We start from the raw sequence: 22,273 nt of genomic DNA, 5'->3' as shown, positions 1-22,273 counted from the left end.
GACCAACCTAAATGTCCATTGACAGATGAGTGGATAAAGAAGATGTGGCACATATATACAATGGAATATTACTCAGCCATAACAAAAAACGAAATTGAGTTATTTGTAGTGAGGTGGATGGACCTAGAGTCTGTCACACAGAGTGAAGTAAGTCAGAAAGAGAAAAACAAATACCGTATGCTAACACATATATATGGAATCTAAAAAAAAAGGTTCTGAAGAACCTAGGGGCAGGATAGGAATAAAGACGCAGACGTAGAGAATGGACTTGAGGACACGAGGAGGGGGAAGGGTTAGCTGGGATGAAGTGAGAGAGTGGCATGGACATATACGCACTACAAAATGTAAAACAGATAGCTAGTGGGAAGCAGCAGCATAGCACAGGCAGATCAGCTCGGTGCTTTGTGACCACCTAGAGGGGTGGGGTAGGGAGGGTGGGAGGGAGACACAAGAGGGAGGAGATATGGGGATATATGTGTATGTATAGCTGATTTACTTTGTTATAAAGCAGAAACTAACACACCATTGTAAAGCAATTATACTCCAATAAAGATGTTAAAAAAATAAAAAATAAAGTAAAAAAAAAAAAAAAAGAAAAACCTGGGGAGCTTTTTTAAAATGTACAGATGCTTGGATTCCTTTCCCCAAATATTCTGACTTAATTGCCTGGGGTGGGCCCAGTCATCATGTGATTTTAAAACTCCCTAGCTGCCTGGTTTGAGAACCACTGGACAAACTGAAAGAACATTCTGGTAAAAATAAAGACCTGTGTTTTCTCATTACCTAGTTCTTTGGGACAGCAAGCAAAGTTGATAGGGGAGGAAAAATAACAAGGAGGAAAGTGGCAGGACTGTGCAACTCGGAATGTCATTGGAATGTGGCAAACTATTCAAAAATATTTGTACAGTTGAAAATTTTTGTGTACCTATTGACAAAGTGTTTTAAACAACTGTTTCTCTCCTGATGCTCAAGTTTAAAGGCCCCCAACAACTTTGAAAATATGGGCGTATTGGCAAAGCATTGTAAAAAATGACCCTCAGCTCTGGAATTTGCTCCTTCTAGCAGGCTGCTCTCTTTAGCAGTCAGCCAAACCCCAAATTTGGCAGCTTTTGGAATATGGTGCAAAACAGATTCTTTTTAAACCTGAGAGTCACTGAAGATTTATTTTGCTGGAAGGATACCACTTCTATTTTTTATTTATTTATTCATTTATTTTTTGTTGTTGTTGTTGTACGCGGGCCTCTCACTGCTGTGGCCTCTCCCGTTGCGGAGCACAGGCTCCGGAAGCACAGGCCCAGCGGCCATGGCTCACGGGCCCAGCCGCTCTGCGGCATGCGGGATCTTCCCGGACCGGGGCACGAACCCATGTCCCCTGCATCGGCAGGCGGACTCCCAACCACTGCGCCACCAGGGAAGCCCGGAAGGATACCACTTTTAAAAATAACAAACAATTATTGCTACTGCACCAAGTAGAATCAGGGATCTGCAAGGGTGCCTAGGAAATCAAGTGCCACCCATCTTTCCTCAATCTACTGATGAAGAAATGGAGGTTCAAAAGGATGAAATGATTTCAAGTCACACAACCAACTGGTAGGGCCTGGGCACATCCTGATCTGATTCACAGGTCAGTTCTCATGTCTGTCCTACCACAGCCAGAGTCCTCTGAGAATGGCATGGATGACTTCTTCTGTGATTCATAGTTATTCAGAAAGGCGATGCTTTTGCAAATGCTTATATACAGTCTTTTTTGTAACTATAGCTAACAGCATGTAAATTACACTGTAATTTTTGGCGTGCAACATCCTTTTTATAGTCTCAAGTATAAAATCTGGCTGTATTACTTTCTTGACTCTGACAAAGTTTCTAATTCATTTAGAAGGACATATGTGAACCCATGCATCAAACGCAAATCTAAGAGCTTTAAAATCTACAGCAAACCATTATAAAAAGGCCGGGTCTTTCTCCACATTTCCTGTCTACTCACACCATTTCCCACTATATTTTACTGTGACCCAGGGAGAGTATAAGAGCTAGAGATAAGGGTGAAAATGATTCCCAGAAAGGCAGGAAAAATTCTAACACTTATTAAGCTCTGTTAAGTTCTAGGCAAGGAGTTAGGCCCAAATTTACTACAGTGATAACAGACTCATTTTCTTAACAATATATTACTACATTTAATGAGGCAGAGAACTAATTGTGTCTCGGCTCTTCCTACTTCCGCACATTCCACACATTCTTCCACTTCCTTTCACCCAGGCTGAGAATACCGTTGAGACACACAGGGTCAGAGCGCTATACCCAGAGTTCACTCCTCCTCATAAAATAGACTGTGTTCTTTTCTCCCTTCTGCAGAAAATGTCCCTTCCTTCCACCACACCCAATCCATGTTGGCCATTTAGTAAAATGTACTACTTAGGAGAGAAGTTGTTATTGTTTATGAAGGTGATTTTCCTGAATTTTATACCAAGGATAAAATGGTGAATAAAGAGATAGGAAAGACCCCAGGTCTTCCTGCTGATCAGCCTCTGGGCTTTCCCCAGGCCCAAGTCAGCTCTCTGGCACTTCCCGCTTGACAGCAGGCCCAGAAGCCTGTTTCCCTTTCCCCGAGAAGGCCACCACCAGCCACTCTACCCTGGACATCCTCTTTTCCAAGAATGGCTGTGGAGAGGACACGATGTCCTGCTCCCCGGCTTACTGAGCAACAAGCTCTCTTTTCTGGTTTAATTGTTTGGCTGTTAAGTCATGAGAGAGGAACAGGAGATAACAAAAATATGGAAAATACAATGGTTCTAGCATCTTTCTCTTCTTTTCAGTCATGGTCTCCTGTTTGTATTTCTGATTCCACTGATGCCTTTTTCACTTCTTTCTGAGTAGGAAGCAACACAACCTCCTTTCTCCATGATGTCTCTTCCCAGGTTTGTTGACTCTTTACTGCAGAGCTTAGAGAGAGCTTAGGGATTACAGGGACCAATACTTAGAAGAAAAAAATTTTACCAAGTAAATTTGAGAGGAATGCTTTCAGCTTCCTTTGCCTCATTTCTCTAGAAACTAATGCAAGATCAGTGTGAGCTTCTGGAATTTAGCAGTTTAAGCTCTGATAGCACCTCCTCAGTGAAGCCAGGCTGAGTTAAGAGCACCCTTTAAGCTCTTAGATTCCCACACAGTTCTTATTCCTGTACCTATCGCAGTGTTATGATTGCTTGTTTTCTTTCTGTCTTTCCCCATCCTAGACTGGGTTTCCCTTGAAGGAAGGGACCGTGATCTTCTCTATTCACCTCATACCTCTGGGGGCTGGCAGAGTGCCTGGCACATAGTAGGAATTTAGTAAGTGGTTGTCAGAAGAACGAAATGATTCTCACAAGAAGAAAGGCAGGAGGCAGAGTCTTTCTCTGGCAGAAGATAAATAGTTGTTCGAAGAATGGACAAATGGACTTCAAAGCTGGGTTTGAGTCTCAGTGATGATTCTGAGAGAGAAATTGTCTTGCCCCAAGATGAAGAATTATTTGATAAAGGAGGTTTAGGCATTTTTAGAATCCCTTATTGGTCTTTGTTCACTTACCCCAACTGCCTCCCAATGTGCACTGGTGACAAGAAAATGCTTAAGAAATTGGAATAGGATGGATCAAACAGCAATGTGGACTCTATGAAAAACTCTCGTTTGAGCAACTTTGAGCAAGTTACCAACACTCTCTGGGCCTCACTTGACATCCATATCATGAAGTGAGTAGGTCAGATGACATAAAAGTTTCCATACAGCATTAACCTTTTATGATTCTAAATGATTCAGAGCCTTGTACTACAATGCATTTTCAATCTTCCTCTCCTCCACCTCATCAAAAAAAAAAAAAAAAAGTGACTTCTACCATTGTCAACAATATACTTGGAGAGGAAGAAAAAACTCTAAATTATGGTCACAGGATCAATGAGCTGAAACACAAGATTAAAATGTTTTATATCCACAGGCAATTTTTCACATTGGTGTCAAACAAAAATTTCTAGTTGATGTTTACACTAGGACTTGGCGAAAAATTCCAGACATAAAACTTCTGGAACTTAGACCTGAACTCAGAGGACCTCCTACCTCTGAATACATTTTACAGCTAAAATCTATTGGGATGTTTTTCTTTAACAAGTATTCATCTTTCAACAATTATATAAGTTTTCTTATTAAGACTATTAAGGTATGGTAAAACTCCGGCTATCTGGAACTGCCATTCTAGGTATGGCAGATAGCTAAAGATTTCTTTAAGTTCGACTATCTTTTAATGATTTTTGGAGAAAAGTAATTTTGAAAGACAATACATTTCCTTGACTTCTGAATGTAATGCACCGAATGTAATTCAATCCTTTCCTCAATATGAACACCAGCTATTAAAACACAGTAATGTCCTCAGGCCCCAGTGAAAGCCTCTAAGCCTTAGACTTTTTTCTTTCGATGGTGATCCAGGATCCACCTGAGCTGTCATTTCTCACTGCAGTCACCTCCTGTCAGCTTGGCCATTTGTGGTCATCTCTCCTTGATATCTAATTTGCTGATTAAAGCCACGGACACATATCTTAATTCATCTTTGCATACCGAAGTAGCATAGTTTCTGCTACTTAAGGTGCTACTATGTTAGAATAATGCATGAACTAAGATAGTAGGCTTAAAACTTTTATTAAAAACAAGCTTGCTAAAACTAAGTGTGAAATAGTAACAGATGCTGAGTAAAGGCTTGAGGGGCTTGGTTTAATACATAGACTTACAACAGTTTCTATACACTTTCTAATCCTCAACCATATTTCAGACTAGAATGCCATATGATTGAGTTCCTGATTTTTCATGAGAGATGAAAAATAACAGTGGTAGGTAAATCAAAAATCATACAAAATGATTGCAACAAACTTTGGCCAATTCCATAAAATTTAGTGTTACCAAATAATTTTTCTATTTCTAGGTACATTTGACCTACTCCAAACAGAAAATTGAGGAATGGACTGGCATTCTTGTATTTTCAGGGAGTTGCTTGATTGGGCACCTTATCACAGCCACCAGCTATGTGATTTTGGACAAATTATTTAACCTCTTTTGTTTTCTTACCTGAAAATAGTACTGACGAAACCTTTCTCATAGGACTCCTCAAAGAATTAAATATTTCCTTTTAAAGCACTTCCCACAGGTCTGGTCTTTAATAAGCATGTGGTTACTTTTATTGTAACAGGTGGTCCACTCCCGGAGTTGGGACAGTGGTGCCAACCCTGTGCGTGGCCAGGCAGTGTGGCTGCTGCAAAGACACTGTTCTCTGGTATTTGCTGTCTGGCAGATACTGCCCTGCCTCAGCATTGGGAGCTCTGGAACCAAATGTGGCAGCCTAAGTTGAAATAAGCTCTAAGTCCTCTAGGTCTCCTACGTTATAGAAAAACAGGCATTCTAAAGAATGTGGGCAATGTTAAGGGATGAAGGAAAGGGAACTTAAAAGAAGACTGGTAATCCAAATCCCTACAATTTATCATAAATGTCACAATCTTTAGCAACTGGCATCTAGAAATGTAAGACCTTCCCATATTGATGTCAACTGTTAGAGAATTAAAATATTCACTGTCAAAAGCAAAAATGATAGCGTCAGCAGACTTGCATACAACTAAAGTGCTGCACGCAAAAGTGGATTTTCCTTGAGAAAACACATTAGCTTCTCCTAAATTTAAATGAATAAATTCACAATATCCCAGTTTCCTTCCCGGTGTTCTTTACCACAACAGAATACACTAACAAGTTTCTTAAGATAGAGAAATTAAATACTGAAAAATAAATGGGCTATCTTTCAATTAGTATACTTGGAAATCTACAAAGAACACTCTAAAATATGGATGAGACTAGAGATGGTGATGCTGTATCAAACACTTCCTAAAAAGGAAGAATTCTTGCCACGTAAAGAAACATGATGAATGAGATTTTATCATCTCCACTTCAGCTTAACAAATATCTTTTGCCAATGCTTTTTCATAGTCTTTCTAATTTAATTATCTCCTTCCTGAACAAAGCCAATTTCTTTTTTATTTCTAGTGAAGTTTACCTGCTACTTGATGATGTTAAGTTACTCCTCAAGTTGTTCTAGGCCATTACTAGAGGCTTTATTCTTCAACATCTTAATTAGCTGCATTGCTGACTTTGAATCTTTTCTAAGTAAGGCATCCTTGATACACAGAAGTATTATACTTGCATCTCAACTCCGTTAGAAACCATTTTGGCTTTTCTGTAACACTTTTGCACTAAACTTCTAAATTGAGAATTCATCAGCAATACACACAATGCACTACGAAAATCTTGAACAGCACTTTATTACACTACTAAATCTCTTAAAATGCGTAAACTGAATCACAGCACAAAGTTTAAATACGCTAACGTCAATATGAAGAAAACTTTTATTTAGGGCCTTAAAAACTTTATCTGAAATTGTTTATTCTTTTTATAATTGCTTTTACATCCCCATTTTAGTTGTTCTTCACTAACTGGGAACTCATTTGCTGAAAAATGTGTATCAACAAAATTATGGGCTGGTCAAAATCAATTTTTAGAACAGGTATAACTTTGCAAAGTTTATGTCACAACTCTGACACTTGTGGTCCCACAGGGAGTAAAAGAGGAAGTGGTGAGGGAATCAAAGATGCACATTAGGGTAGGAGACATGAGGGCTAAGGGCCGTATAGCAGTAACCCTTCGACCTGAATGAAACAGAGCTTGCTAATAATCCCTGTACTATGGGGATCCTGAGAAAAATCTTTTAATAAATTAAATCATCACCCCCTAATGTATCTTTTTTTAAAACTAACTTTTCATACACTAAATTAGTAAATGTACATGTATGTTAAGATCCACTTGAAAAACATAAACAAAAGTAATTTGGTTTTTTGCCCCCCGACTTAGAAATTTTTATCTTAAGAACTTTTAAAAATTCAGCTTTTTATGAAATCAATACTTTAGCTATTCTACATGTATATCTCTAGTACACTATAGAGATAGGTAGGGGAAAAATAATTATTTGACTATATTAAGTGTTGAAATCTATAAACACCTGTGCTTTGTTATAATACAGAGAATGAAATAGCATTTAAAGAGATTAAATATTGCTGTTTCCCTATGCTTTGATGCCTGGCCCTCTTTTATTTCTAGTTTTACTAATACTTCCTAGGTCATTTTTTTTTCTCCATGATTTCAGGTCTGCTTATATGCTGAACATTTCTTGTATTATTATCCCTGGCCAAATGCTTTTTCCTGAACTTCAGAACTGTATGCACAATTGCCTAAGGGACCTTCTTCTGGAGATTGATTCATTCGGTCATTCATTTAGTTATCTTTTTTTCTTTTTTTTTTGGAGCATCTACTCTGTGCCAGGGTTTGTTCTTAGCATTGGGGATATAGCAATGGCCTAATAGACAATAATCTCTGCCTTCCTGGAGCTTACATTCTAGATAGATAAGCAAAACAACTAAGTGAAATTAAGCGTCACAGAGAAAAATAAGGAAGGATAAGGGAATCTTGGAGAAGGTACATTTTTTAAAAAGGCTGGTTTAGGAGGACTTCATGGAGAAGGTGATATTTTGAGCAAAAACCTGAAGGGAGTAAGTAAGCATATAACAGTCTGGTGGAAAAGCATTACAGATGCCCCACAGGCACTTCAAACTAGAGTCCAAACTGAACTTACTGTTTTTCCTTGCAAGTCAGCTTCTCTTCCTATTTTTCCTGTGTCTGAATTATGCCCTCATATCTCCCACCAGTCAAGAAAAAAACCCTGAGATTTACCCCTAGACTCTACTCCTTCCATAACTCTGAAAAAACCTCACGTCCCTCTGAGCCTATCTCCTAATACCTCCTCTTGACTTTTCATTCTTACTGCCTTTGTTTAGACCGTCATCATTTTCCTCTTAAATTTTTCTAATAAGTGTTCTCTTAATCTGTCTCCTTGCCTCCAATCTTGCCTCCTCCAATGCACCCTTGATACTGCCAAACAGTGATATTTGTGAAATGCAAAGTTTATCATGCCATTCTCCTGTTTAAACTTTTCAGTGGTTTCTCATAATGGTCGAACCTACTCTTTATTGTGGCATGGAGGGTCTAATATGATTAGCACACTTGCCTTGCCCTCCTCCTCTTCCTGATAACCTCTCCAGGTTTATCATTTTAAGTACATTTACTGGCTCTTGCTCTACAAAGTTCCTTCTAAAAGCGACCCCTTGCAACATTGTGCCCTCTCATACTTTCTACAAGTTACTTTTATCCAGTGATTTGTTTACATGTTTCTTCCCTAAACCCAGCTCAGTACTTGGTTCAAACAGGTACTAAAAAAATGAACGGATAAAATTAAATGTACTGCCCTTGATGACTGGTGTAATATAAATATGGACGCCCCATATCTAAGCTCTGGCCACAGGCAAAAGAATTTCTCTCTACTCAAACTCTAAGAAACATCTTAGAAACCCCTTTTTAACATGTAATTCAACATATCCCGATACTGAATACAAACTGCCAGTTTTATTTACTTGGAAAACCATCTGATTTAAAAGCAAAATAGTACTTTCCCAACAAACAGCTTCTACTTTGGGGAATTCACATATACACCATTTCATCCGTGTACTTTTTTTTAGCAACACAGAGAATTTCAGTTCCAGAATATATGAACTGCAGAAATTATGAGTCACTTCTGTTAAAGATACTGTGAGTCTGATATCTGGTTACAGGGATTAAAAAAGGAAACTAAAGTTAATGACTGAAAGTAACTAGAGATAAAAGAAAATTAGCTTTACAAAGCTATTCTAGTGGCACCTGGGGGTGGGGGGGAATCCAACTTGTATATAAGGGAGTAATGAAAGTGAAATCCAGCCTCAACAGTCCAGACATAAAATTAGCAAAATATTTAACATATAATAGACCAGGAATAGCAAAACGTAATTTTATATGTATCGTATCTGGAACAAAATTAAACAAATTGCAAACTTCTCATTTATTGAGCCTAGTGAGGGTAGCAATCTTTGTTTACAACAAGCACCTTATGGTAAATGGAAACTTACAGAACAACATTGCATTAATTTGAGAGGTATGTTATTGACAGTGTTTCCATTTGTTATCATAGCCATTCCTTATTAATGAATAGCAATTGGAATTAAACTACTGCATATGATTTCCAGAGACCTATGGTTCATTTTGTTTTCTATAGAATAAAAAACAATTATTTGAATTAATTTTGTATTTTATATGCTCCTATCACTATTTTGATATTTACACCTATGCATCTAGGAAGATTTATACTCTTGATAATGGTATTGGTATAATATGTAACTTTTTATTTTTTATTTTTACTTTTTGTAACTTTTAAAAATACAAATTCTTAAAGATATTTTAAATATGTTATATAAACAGGCTTCCATTTAGAGTTTTATAGATAAATTAATTGAATATTGGCAGTTTAGCTCTCTTAAAAGATCTTAAAACTCAAATCTTCTTCTCTATGGCTGGCAACCCTAGGCAGAGATTAACTAGCACAGGGAGAATAAGCTATTGCTTATGTTTATCAGCTGTGATTATACACAGCAATCAACTGGAGATGTTAAGGTACAGACTGCAATTCAATAGGTTTAGTGTACAGCCCTGGATTCCAGTTTCTAACAAGCTCTCGGGGATGCTGCTGGTCCATGGACCACACTTTTGAATAGCAAGGCCTGAATCAAGGGTCTCAGCCTTGGTGCCTATTGGAATCACCTGGGAGCTTTAATAATAATTTAAAAAAAACACCTCAGCATTTCTAGGGGTGCAAGGTTATTTAGTCTGGGGTCCAGTCTGGGTATAGAGTTTTTAAAGCTCCCAAGGTGAAGCTAAGAGGCAGCTAAATTTGAGAACTTATGTCCTAAGATGTATTGGTTAGACTTACCATGAGCTTTTATTTCCCCTGGTTTTTTTTTTACCAAGGATAACAGCTAGGAATAACCAGTTCTGCATAGATTATAAGCACGAGGCCCCAAATCTCCAAATTCTTCCTGAGAATATGATGCATTATCAATCTATCAATCAGGTTCTAACATTAAGACTCTTAGTGACTTCATATCTACACTCCTACCAAATTATTAATAACATACTTTTAATATCTTAAATATTCACGAATTATAACAAAATGACAATCTGAATTATTTTGATTAGGAAGTACAATAGACTTATAAAAATGTGGTTTTAAAGTATATGGAGGTGTCTACCCCTAACTACAGATAAAAAGGTTCAGATTAGTTAGGAAGTTTATAAAAAATAATAACCAAACCTGGCACTTACACCAGGAGAAAGGCTCAGACACAGACAGGACAGGCAAAAGTTTACTTAGTGTCCTTATTTGAAGCAGGCACCACTGATCCTGGAGTTACAGACTGAATTATCACTCTTTCTTCATAAGGCCTTTCCTAATAATTTTGCTAAGCTGAGATGTGTAAAAGGTCAAGATGCAATTACATTTCAAGGCCCCCTCCCTAACTCTTGGAAAAAATAATGAAAATATTTTAAACTCTCAGCTATTTGCCGAAATTCCCTAAGTATGGTAAAGAGCTGGAGTACAAATCAACTGCCACAGACTAATGATGTGACTTAAACTTTCTGAACAGGCTTTCTCACCCCTAAAATAGGGCATAGAGAAAGTCCATTAAGAATGTAAAAGCAAATACAAATTCAAGGTAGCATTAAGTATTTAACTATGATAAGCCAAAAAATAAATACATAAATAGTGTAGCAGTGCAAAGAACTCAAGTCCAGATTGGGGAGTACTTTAGTTTGCCACTAATAGCCCATAAGCAAATCACATACCTTAGCCTCATTTTAAAAATAAAGGCACCTTAAATAGATTATCCTGAGAATCCTTAGCAGACCAAAGCTCTATGACCTAAAAATAACTAATTAAGTGCTCCTCTGAAGCAATTATGATTAGTTCTAAAGCAAAAAAAAACCCCACCTTGTTACTTTTAACATGATTGGTTTAACAAGTCTCTTAAGAAAAACACATTTTAAAGTTGTCCTCAAGAAAAGTCTTCTAATTATTTAGCTATCATTTAAAATAGCAAATAAATTTAAAAATTAAAAAAAAAATGGAATGTGGGGGGAAATGGGGAGAAAAGGATCATTAAGAAAACCAGTGTAAGAACACCATGCCGAATTAAAATAAACAATGTAAACTGAAGATGAGATATTAAAAAGCTTTTCCTAAGGAAAACTACTTCAAAGCACGCAGTATGGGATTTTACAGTCTATTCCAAAGAATATACAGGCATTCGTTTTAAATATACAAAATGTTTCTAAGTACTGCGAATAACTCATAATTCTGAAATAAAATTATCCCAATTAATAAAGATGGTAATACATGGAGATTATTTCCTTTTATTGTTCAGTTTGAATACATGTCCTGCCAACCACAAATCACCTAGTGTGACCAAATACATGAGAAACCCCTGTAAGAATCACAAAGTGCCACTTTTGCAGCTTTCTGTCACAAGGATGCTGAGAAAATTAACAGTGAAGGAGTGAGACACAGGTTGTCTCGATTATTAGTTCCAATCATTAATCTTCTTCAGAACTGGAATCATCCTCTTGGTCAGAGAGTTCAGGGACAGGGAAGCGGAGAATGGCAGCTATCCCAGTCAACTGGCTGAGCTGTTCCCCAGACACATGAAGACTGGAGAAGATCCTAACAGAGCCTGCGTTCTCCTTCACACTGTCCACCAGCCGCACGTACCGGCTCCGTGTGGCTACATCCTGGTGCCTGAAGAGCTCATCGCTGATGAGCAATGTGTCAACTGCCATGGCCTCATTGGCCTTCTCCACCTGCTTGAGTCCATAAAAAGCTCGGTCGGGTTCATGTTGTAACATTTTATAGAAGTCATCCAAGGCTTTTACTTCCCCAGCGGCTTTAGTGTCTGAAAGGCGGCTAGCTACTGTAGGGTCACAAAGGGCCTCTTTCAGGGAGTACTTGTGTCCAGAGGAGGCATGTACCTAGAATCACAATTACAAAAGTTAGACAAAAGAATCTCTTAGAGTACCCATTAAACAGCCCACAATGACCTCAAGCCAAAAGCACTGGTGAGGCTTTATATGTTTAAGAATTTAACCCAAGTTTACTATATCAATTTGCTAGTCTCTTTTCATTTCATGATCTCACTTATAATCCCAGTCAAGTTAAACCTTCCTCCTCTTGCACTTTTCCTAGTTCTAAAACTTTAGGAGTCGTTTACATAAACCCCTCTGCCCATTCTTAATTATCCCTGGGTAAGACTGTTTTACCTGAAGGAATTTGGACCGGTTTTCCAGGAGCACTTTGTTGTCCGTCTTCACTGCTTGTTGAAACATGTAGTCGCAGAACTGCTCCCTCACAAATCCTGGGCTGGCCACCAGGACGCACTTTACAACATCAAAGTGTATGTGGCGCTGGATGGCCTGGACCACCTGTTCATAGAACCGCTCCAAGGCCCGGTCGTGCTGGGAGCAGTTGCCTTTCCGTTTCCTAGGGATGTTCACTTCCACCTTGGCCCGAGTTAGGGTCATGCTGGGAGTGACTAAGCAGATATGGGCGAGGCCTTCCTGCATCACCACAGCCGCTACATCGGCGCTCCAGGCTGGGTCACAGGCTTGCTCGATGCGCTCCAGAACCACACTGTCCCACTGTTTCTTGGCCAGGGTGAACTGGCGATTGGGCTCCAGCTCGATGGTGTGGTAAGCCCCCATCTTGACATACTCATTCTCCTGGATGTTGGTCCCCTTGACCCGCAGCTGGCAGGCTTGAGAGTCGAAGTCGATGGCCTCCACGCAGAGAGTGAGGGTAGTGCGGACCCGGTTGCTCCCTACACTGCCCGTGGAGGACTCCGTCTGTACCTTGCGGATGGTGGAGGCGCGCAAGCTGTCGCCCACCTGCACTAGATTGTAGGTGTGCCACATGTCCTCAGGTTCCTCGGGAACCAGGGTCACCTGGCCCGCATTGTCTTTCTCAATGTCCTTCCTCACGAGCTTCATGATCCTGGCAGGGGATCACTGCCAGAACAAGAGGAACCGAGGGAGTCCCCACAAGGAAAGGGGTAGGGAGGGGAAAGTTTGGGCCGGGAAGGGGGCGGGGTCCGGTTCCTACAGGCACTTGCCTGGCGGGAAGGAAACACTTTCTATATGACTCTAGCGGCTGGGGGGAACACTTACTCTAGCCCTTCCTTTTCGTGGTCTCGGGGCGCGCCGCGTCAAACCGGCGCAAGAGACACCGGCGAACACCTTCTCCGCGGTTCCAGCCGCCGTACAGACCGAAGCCGATGCAGTGAGGGCGCATGCGCAGCCCACGTCCTGCCTCCCGGCGCACGTTTTACGTCCCCAAAGGGGAGGCGGGGCCGCAGCTTGCGTGTGCGCAGGCGCACTAAGCCGGGAGGTGTTTCTCGGAGAATAAACCACCCAAGGGAAGTGTACGGAATCTTTGGTGGCGAGTCCTTCGTATTAATGCTGAACTTGGACGTCCTAAGTTTTCTCTTCCACCCCTGTTTGTGAAGAATCTGGGGAGTTTGTGAGTGCAAATATATATATATTTTTCAGCTGTGTGCGGTTGCCACGCTACACCTTCTCCCTCCGGGTAAATGCAATTTCAAAACTTACGGAAAAGTAAAAGGAACTCTGATAAGTGCAGACCTGGCCCCAAGGTCCAAACTACGGCCCGCTTTGCTCCTGCCTTATCCGCACTCAGACGCCACACGCTTTTTGGAGCTGGTTTGTCCAGAAGCTGTTTCTTAAGAACGACTGGTCTTGGTACGTCTGGGCCTTGAGTAACGTGCCCAGCTGTTTTCTGCGATTAATTAACTAAGTCTGCATGATCTGATTAACCCAGATGTTAGAACACTGATCCCAGAGAAAGAAGAAACCATCTGTGGAATTTACCCCTGGATGGACCTCTCAGTTGCTTGATCTGATGTCCTGAGAATCCCAGAATCCAAGGTTGGCAGACTCAGCTTTCCGCAGCTCAAGCAGCCTGTGAAATGTTTACGGGGGGGAATTGGGTCTCAGTAGTTTAGGACGGGATCTTCACTGTCAAAGCTGAGCTGAGAGCTGAGGATTGGGGAAGTGGGGAAGGACTGTTCTACTATGACCGACCTTGATTGAATAGCTACAGAATTCATTGGTAAGAAAAACCTTACGTCACTTAACATTTTGGTGGGGAAGGAGAGGCGGGGGAGTTTGGGAAGTGGGGATTGCCCCTTAAAAGGACCAGTGAATAGAAAAAGCCTACCAAAGTTTTCTTGAGAGTTAAGATGGGTTGGAGAGAAGAGGGCACAAATCTTCCCCATTCGCCTTCCTATCTTATTGCGTATGGCATTTAAAGGGAAGCTTACCATCCCGAACTGGTGAGACAGGGATGAAAGGGAGCAATCTGATGTTGGCACAAGTCTTGATACTCAATTCGCAATTAACTTCCTCAGAGATTGTCAGGGGATACATAGGTCCCCTCCAAAGCTCTAGTGCAAATTAGAACCAATATTTTGTGGCCTCTCTTCTCCCTCCTTCTCTTTCTGTACCTCCTTCCTTCCCCACCTGCCTATCATACTGAGTGCCCTTCCAAGTTCCTAACTCAGACTGCCTTCTTCTACTTCCAGGAGAACCCAGCAGCTTTTCACTGAGCAAGGAACTGATCACACTAAAGTGTGAGTATGGCGTGTGTCTCCAAAGGACATGTATCTTTTTAAAAGGTGCTTTTTAAGCTAGAAGAATTCTTAACTGGTAGAGTGAATGTGTGTGTGTGTGTGTGTGTGTGTGACAGAGAGAGAGAGAGAGAGAGAGAGAAAGGAGGAGATGCTTTGAGATACTCCTTGATCACCTTTCTAAGTATAATCATCCCCCTCTTGAAAAATCTGCCAGGGATCGAAAACCACAGAATCACAGTGATAGGCACACAGGGACCTTTATAAATGTTAGGTTTTTACTGAAGAGCTATCACTTACTGAATATTCACCAGGTACTTTCCTATGCATTTTCTAGTCTTTGCCTGTAAGGTAAATATTTGTTATCCTCATACATAGGTGAAGAAAATGAATTACAGAGAAGTTAAGAAATGTATTCAAGATCACATAAGTAGCATTCAAATCCAGCCCTGTTTAATTCCACACTCTGTCTTTCCACTGACACAATTCTACATTTATGGATGCTTGAAATCATCTCTGCAACCCCAAAGATTATGTGCTATTACCCACTGCCATTTCCCCTTAACTCTTACCTTTGCCAGTTAAACAAAGACTCACAGCTTAGGAACCAACCTGGGGCATTTGAAAGGAAGGTCCCTTCCTTGCTCTTTTATTACTTTAAAACAGTCCTTATATTCTTTTCAACGTAATATTCCTTTTGCGCAGCCTAGATCACTGTTGTAATTCTTGAGAAAGATCTAATATTCTACTTTAGAAAAATACATACATATTTCTACATTGGGAATCTATGGGAAACCCCCATAGACTGTTGATTCTGTGGTTCTTTTGTTTCTTTTAATTATGAGGCACACTGCTTTGGGCTGTCTTTTTAAATATAAATGTGCTTCACTGATTGAACATACTACAAAACTTTTCAAGAATTATTATTTAATCTGAAACGTCTGTAACAGAATTTTCTTTTTAGTAACGAGCTTGTTGTTGAATGATCAGGTTTTTCTCTCCTAGATTTTGTGTTATAACTTAGTCTTTCTAGATCAGTCGTTACACTTTTGAGTTATTTGGGGTTCTCATTCTCTATTAATTAAAATCCAAATTCCCTGGCATTCAAGGCTTCCAAGACATGGCTTTACAAGTTTTATTTCTCCTTTAATTCAGAGTTTTTGATTTGTCTATCACTGATGTCTTAAAATTAAGAAGTCACATTCTGTTTTATAATGTTACTAACAATTTAAAAAGAAGATTACTCTTAAAGTAAGTTTCTGTAAACCTATTTCAGTTTTTTGAGATAATCCATGCATAGATAAGAAAATGATTAATTTTTAAACACATCTTAATGAAGAAAAGGTCTTAAAATGTTCAAAAATAATGTTTGATGACAATTAGTTTTGTTATACTTGGTTTGGAAAATGATCTTTACAAAATAAATAGCCAGCACTCTGATTATAAATATCTAGTGATAATAGCAATAGTTTATTTAGAGAGAATGTGCTAACCTTAGATTGTACAAAGATGCCTATGTGACCTCCATAGGCAAAGTTAGTGGTCAACAGGGAGGGTTATTCAGCTAATTCAGGCAAAATGATGAAAGGGAAAAGGGAAAGGTGTTTTTTTTTTTTTTTAAAGGAACTTGCTGTACTCTATCTAAATTCCTGTGATTAAAAATACTTACTTGCAATTGTCACAGAACAATGCAAAGCTCCTACCAAATAAATAATTTTATCAACAAAAGTGTGTGTGTGGGGGTGTTCCTGTTTGTATGAATCTCTGTACAGTACAGGATCATTTTATTAAAAATATTACAATAAAATATGTAATTTTAGGAACTCGTCAATACCCATGCATTTTCAAACTGTAGTACTTGGCAAACTAAAAGTATATAGTTAATAAGAAAATTTTGAAAGTACATTGTGATTTGTATTAATAGTATAGGATTTATAATAAAATATGCAGACCATTCATCTTAATAATTTGAGGTTCTAATGTGATTGATTTAAGTGTCCTATTTAAATTTAAGAATTTACATTTATTTCAGCAGATCTCAGATAGTTCATAGAAAAAAGCATATGTCTTCACTCCTTTTAATATTTTAATTATAATGATTTTTCAAATCAGATTTCTCACTTAATTGTTTATAGAGCTCTACATTTGGATAAAACAATATTAATGCTTTTGCACATAAAATGAATTCTTAATACTAACCAGTACATATATTGTAATCTCCTTTTAAGATTTAGTTGACTTTTTCATCTTCCTTTTTAGTTATAGAAGATGTTAGATAAAAATTAGGTCCCTTCAAATATACATGGCCCTAGCTCTAACCACCAATATGATAGAATATTAGAGATGTTAGAGCTTGCCAAAACTAGCGTTATTGATCCTGTGACCTGGAACATTTTTTTATTACTTTATTGTCACCTTTCTCCTCCTGAAGCTTCCTTTTTAAAGGGAGAGTATTCAGAGGAAGGTCTGCTCTTGGAATCTGGTGAGGTTGCTGGTGCCAGAGGAGCAATTATCCCCTGAATTAGATACAGATTTGGCTCTGGAAGAGAACTGAGGGACAATGTTCATATCTTTGTACCTAGAAGGAGTGTGTCTGAAATCTTTTGATGCATGTTTTAAAAGTACAAAGAAATGTGATAGAAAATTGCATGTAGATATACTGCATGTTATTTATTATAATTTTCAGATGTATATTTTCCCACATTTCAACATCTCTTGAAACTTGGAGGCATCTAACCATTTAGCAATTATAATTGTATTGGCAGTACTTTTCTTTCTTAATAGTACATAAAATAATGGTGCATCATTCAATTGATGGTGTCTTCCATTCAGTTAGATATAAATATGGGTAGATGGAAATATTCCAGGTGGGGATATAATTAAAAGAGACAACCTGACCCCTTAAGTATTTTATGAGTTTGTCTGTAGTCTCATCTTTTGTGACTCGTTCAGTAACAAATTTTCAAGTGACTATTATTCTAAGATGGTAGAGATAATGAACAATGGCCCTATCCTCACAGAGCATACAGTGAGCTGGGAAAACAGACAGTTAGATGTTTAATTTTAATATGTGGTATATTATGGAAGCAAAAGTGCTAAGGGCATACAAATCTCTGGGGGAGGGCGTCCAATCTACTCCAGTGGGTTCTTGGAAATCACATTCATATGGGGACTTGAGGATCAGTAGCTGTGTAACTGCTTATGCAAAAGCCTGGAGACTTCAGAGGAGCTGGCACAATAGAGGAGCTGAAAGAAGCTTAATAATCTTGAGGATGAGAATATATTCAGCTCATTTACATCTGTTGATACTCTACTGTACTCGCTTTGAGAGCGAATACAATTCTCCAGTCACAGACCGCTCTGAATAGGCAACGTATTCTGACTTTAGCATTGTGACAACAGTTTCAAATATCTTTCATCTCAATTTCCTAACATGAATTCAGATACACTATTTTGTATTTCATACCACAGAAGAGCAGTGTAGGTAAAGAATAGCATCTTGATGTCTAGTTTTCTGAATATATTTAAAACCTGAGCTCCTTTATTTTATGAAATACTTAAGGGGCATATTAAAATTCAGCAAGTTCTACATCTAGTGGGAAGTTTGTTGGGTTTAGGTGTTGGAACACAGGTAGAGGAACATCCATCTAAGAAGTAAGATCCACAGTTATAAGTTGTGGTCCAAGAGCTCATGCATCAAAATAGCATCATGACAGCAGGGAAGAAAAATAGGCAAACTAGTTTGGCATATATATTTTATTGCTACTGTCACTGCCTATTTATTAAACAAACTAAAGTCCTATGAATTTATCGCTGCCTTTACAGACATCATAATGACTTAAATATTTTCACTGTCTTCCATTGTGTGTCATTGGAGGTCATTTCTTTGTTATGGGTAAGTGGCTGACTTCCTTCCATATCCAGCCATTAGCTCACTTCTTTTAGAATAGGAAATCTTGCCTGTGAAAAAAGTCACAAAAGAAGACTCCTGCTTTCAGGCTAACTAAAATGTTTCTAGGGAGGAAAGATATATAACTCAATTAGGGATAATTCTATATTTGTATTCTTAATAACCAGAGATAGTAGTCTTATTTGAGTTACAATTAATGTAGGGAGGGACATCATCTAATTTCACTATATACCTAAAAGTCATGGAAATAACAGACTCACTTCACCATTAATTAGATCTTTATCAAAGTCTTTTAGACAATTATGCTTGGATTTAACATTTAGAGGGCTGAGCAAGAGAGAAATGGACTTACATTTAGACAGCCTGGTATATTATTTCAGAGCATGAGAGATCTGAATTGAGTACAGGCTTTGTGGCTTATTAATTGGGTGACTTTGGTCAAATTAGCCTCTTAGTATTTTGGTTTGTTCATCTCTAAAATATGGATAATAGTTCCAGAATTTTCCCTTTTTTGAGATTAAAATGTAATATGTGCAAAGTTCTTGGCACAGGGCCTCTTACCTAATACATTCTCAGAAAATATGTGCCTTTCAGCAATAAGTTGTGCTAGTTTTTCCCTGTTATTGTTTGTCTTGACCCTTGTCCCCTGGGAGCTTGAATTCTGCCATTTGGACATGGCCAGTGGGATGGCTGAGCAAGGCATTAGGGGGTAGAAGGAAAAGCAGGGGTATTCATTTCCCCTGCTTTCTCCCTGCTATGCTTCAACTTTGGCACTAGCTGCATTCTTCTTCTTATGGCCACAGCTCCTGTCCAGTGGTCCCCCTCCCATAGCCAGAGTTCACAGTCAAGCTGACACTGCTGCCTTCTCAGGCCTAAGAACGGCAATGGCTTTTCTTCTCATGTTGCTTCAGGTACTTTCTACTATTGCTCATTCTACGTGCTCCAGCCATCTTTTGTCAGTTCCGTTATATGCTTCTGCCAGCAGTCCCTTGATTTAATTTTTTTCAGTTAAATCCTTTATATATGCCACTAGTTTTTTTTGCTCGGACTTTGACATATATAAAATAACAATAAAGGGCTTCCCTGGTGGCTCAGTGGTTTAAGAATCCACCTGCCAATGCAGGGGACACGGGTTCGAGCCCTGATCCGGGAAGATCCCACATGCTGTGGAGCAACTAAGCCTGTGCACCACAACTACTGAGCCTGTGAGCCACAGCTACTGAGCCCGTGAGCCACAACTATTGAAGCCCATACGCCTAAAGCCTGTGCTCCGTGACAAGAGAAGCCACCGCAATGAGAAGCCTGTGCACCGTAGCGAAGAGTAGCCCCCGCTCACCGCAACTAGAGAAAGCCCACACACAGCAACAGAGACACAACACAACCAAAAACAAATAAAATAAAATAAATAAATTTTTTTTAAAAAGCTTAAAAAAAATAACAATAAAGACTTTGTTTGGACTTAGAGAAGGGCATCTTTCTTGATGAATCATTTTTAAATGTTGGGAAAAGCTAATACAAGGCAGTTCTAAATATAATGGGAAGTTTACTGGGATGGTTTGTTGGGTAGGTGGTTGTTGGGATGTAAACCCAGCTTTGAAGACTGGGGAGAGTTTGTTTAGATGGCAGGGGGTGGTAAGAAAGAAGGGTGGCGTGCTCTTCTAGATGCAGAAAACAAGATTACGTGCGTAGTAGTAAGATGAACCTGAGGATTAGGGGGAAATAAGGAAATGGGACTGGTTATCATGGGCAGTTTATGTTCAGAGGTTTTGGTAGGCAGAACAATGGTCTCTCAAATATCTTCATTTCCTAATCCCTGGACCTGCAAATATATTACCTTATATGGCAAAAGGGATTTGGCAGATATGATTATATTAAGAGCTTGATATGGGGAGATTATCCTGGATTATTCAGGTGAGCCCAAAGTAATTAGGATTTTAATAGGAGGAAGGAAATAAGGTCAGAGTCAGAGAAGGAGATGTGATGATGAAGCAGAGTCACAGGAAAAGATTTGAAGATGCTACTTTGCTGGCTTTGAAGATGAACGGTGGAGTTGCAAGCCAAGGAATTCAGGTTGCCTCTAGAATCTGGAAAAGGCACAGAAATGGATTCTCCCGTAGAGCCTCCAGAAGAAATGCAGCCCTGCTTGCAACTTGATTTTAGCCTAGTGAGGCTTCTGACCCACATAACTGTAAGATAGCAAATTTGTCTTGTTTTAAGCCAGTAAATCTGTGGCAGTTTTTTACAACAGCAGTAGGAAACTGATAGAGGCATAGTAGGAGACAGAGGGTGCTGGATTAGGGCAGACCCTGAAAGGTCAGTTGAGAATTTTCAATTTTATCTGAAAGATAACAAAGAACCACCAAAGATTTTTGACTAAAGACTAAGGTATAATGAAAATTATGTATTAGGAAGATGAATTAGAGGTTAAGTTCAGAATGAAGACAAGATGATGAGTTCTGCAGTACTGTGCAAGGGTGGGTATGGTGATAAGACCCCAGATTAGTTGTGGACTCTGTGAATTGATGAGAAGTTAGGAAGCTGACAACATGATGACTGACAGGGTAACCAACAAAGGAAAGGAAGAAAAATTTCAGATCCTTATTGTGTTGTGAAATGGGCATAAATATAGCACATATAAGGAACCTGTTGATTCTGAGATAATAAATTTAAACTCTAAATTTCAGTATGGTTGAATAATATATGTGTATAGATATAGATATAATACATATATTCACACACAAAAGAGAATTAAATGTAATTTAGAAACGTGTATGCATTGTTTTCCTTTAAGTTCCTTCTTGGATTTAGCAAGGTTTATTACCCCCAACAATTGCAGAAAACCCACAGTATACAACTTGTGGCTGTTTTAGGCATGGAGAAATAAAGTAGTTGAATTTTAAAAATATATATATATGTATAAGAAATTATAATTTGTTTTTTTTTCAAGTTTCATTCTTGTCTTTTTAGAGGATATGCAGACCTCGTTTGATCATTTCTGCATTAGTGACTGCTTATTTAGTAAAATGAAAAAGGTACAACTTGAGTAGTTAGTAAACCATTCATATTTTGCACAACAACAAGAAAAAAATGCAAACAAACTCCAAAAAATTTGAGCTGGAGAGGAGTCATAGGTCAAACACATGTAAAGGGTAGTGACAGTGGCTGATAAGGTCAATCATTCACTGGCTGTAAAGTGGTTCAGAAGTTGCCACTGTTTGGATTATTGGCCCTTTTCACACAAAGCTTCACCCTATCTGCTTTCTCTTTCTTTCACCTTTGCAACTTTTCCCTCTCAGTCAGTAACTGGTAAAAAAGATCTGACCACGGGTTAATCATTTGGAAAATCTTAGAAAATGCTACGATTCAACCTTTTTTCTAAATTGAACATAACTTTGCATCTCCAGTGTTTAAGTCTCTCCTGAAAGATATCTACTAATGCACAAGTAACAATACTATATTTTGCATTTAAAAATTTATTTGGCTGTGTGATGTTTACAAAGTAAATGTTCACTATTCCTTCCTCAATTTCAATAGGTTCCTTCTGGGTGTTAACACAGAAACATCATTTCGAGACAAGAGGCAACTTTACCTTGCATTCTTCCCTTTCCTCATTTTGTAGCAGAAAATATCTTGAGTACTTGACAGCAAGAAAATGAATAATACCCACTCTTGAGCAACGTGAGGGTAGGAACTTTGCAT

At 38.8% G+C, this 22,273-nt stretch overlaps 2 protein-coding genes and 1 long non-coding RNA gene across 11 annotated transcripts in view; 1 reads left to right on the top strand and 2 right to left on the bottom strand.

Moving 5' to 3' along the window:
- ITGA1 (integrin subunit alpha 1) overlaps positions 1-22,273 on the bottom strand; it is a 168,992-nt gene that overhangs the window by 145,258 nt on the left and 1,461 nt on the right. The gene's annotated exons all lie outside the window — the stretch shown is intronic.
- On the bottom strand, positions 11,364-13,296 carry PELO (pelota mRNA surveillance and ribosome rescue factor). Its single transcript, XM_028492901.1, has 2 exons — positions 12,284-13,296; positions 11,364-11,995 (listed from the first exon to the last, which is right to left on the bottom strand). The coding sequence occupies exons 1-2, from the start codon at positions 13,007-13,009 to the stop codon at positions 11,564-11,566; spliced, it is 1,158 nt and encodes a 385-aa protein (XP_028348702.1). The 5' UTR covers positions 13,010-13,296; the 3' UTR covers positions 11,364-11,563.
- Positions 14,059-22,273, top strand: part of LOC114486711 (uncharacterized) — a 236,783-nt gene continuing 228,568 nt past the window's right edge. For all 4 annotated transcript variants that reach the window (XR_008618052.1, XR_008618051.1, XR_008618054.1 and 1 more), the window contains exons 1-2: positions 14,059-14,147; positions 14,620-14,667. This is a non-coding gene — a long non-coding RNA (uncharacterized lncRNA). The remainder of the gene's footprint in view (positions 14,148-14,619; positions 14,668-22,273) is intronic.

This window comes from Physeter macrocephalus, chromosome 8 (assembly GCF_002837175.3).
Source record: "Physeter macrocephalus isolate SW-GA chromosome 8, ASM283717v5, whole genome shotgun sequence".
In the NCBI taxonomy this organism is placed as follows: Eukaryota; Metazoa; Chordata; class Mammalia; order Artiodactyla; family Physeteridae; genus Physeter; species Physeter macrocephalus.
Note: the sequence above shows the minus strand (reverse complement) of the source record. Positions and strands in the feature narration are given on the sequence as shown.

Bases quoted from the DNA above. Each gene is read 5' to 3' on its own strand.
- PELO (XM_028492901.1), bottom strand. From the start codon at position 13,009: ATGAAGCTCGTGAGGAAGGACATTGAGAAAGACAATGCGGGCCAGGTG. The intron at 11,996-12,283 runs GTAAAACAGTCT...TTGTGATTCTAG, and splicing joins ACCGGTCCAAATTCCTTCAG to GTACATGCCTCCTCTGGACA.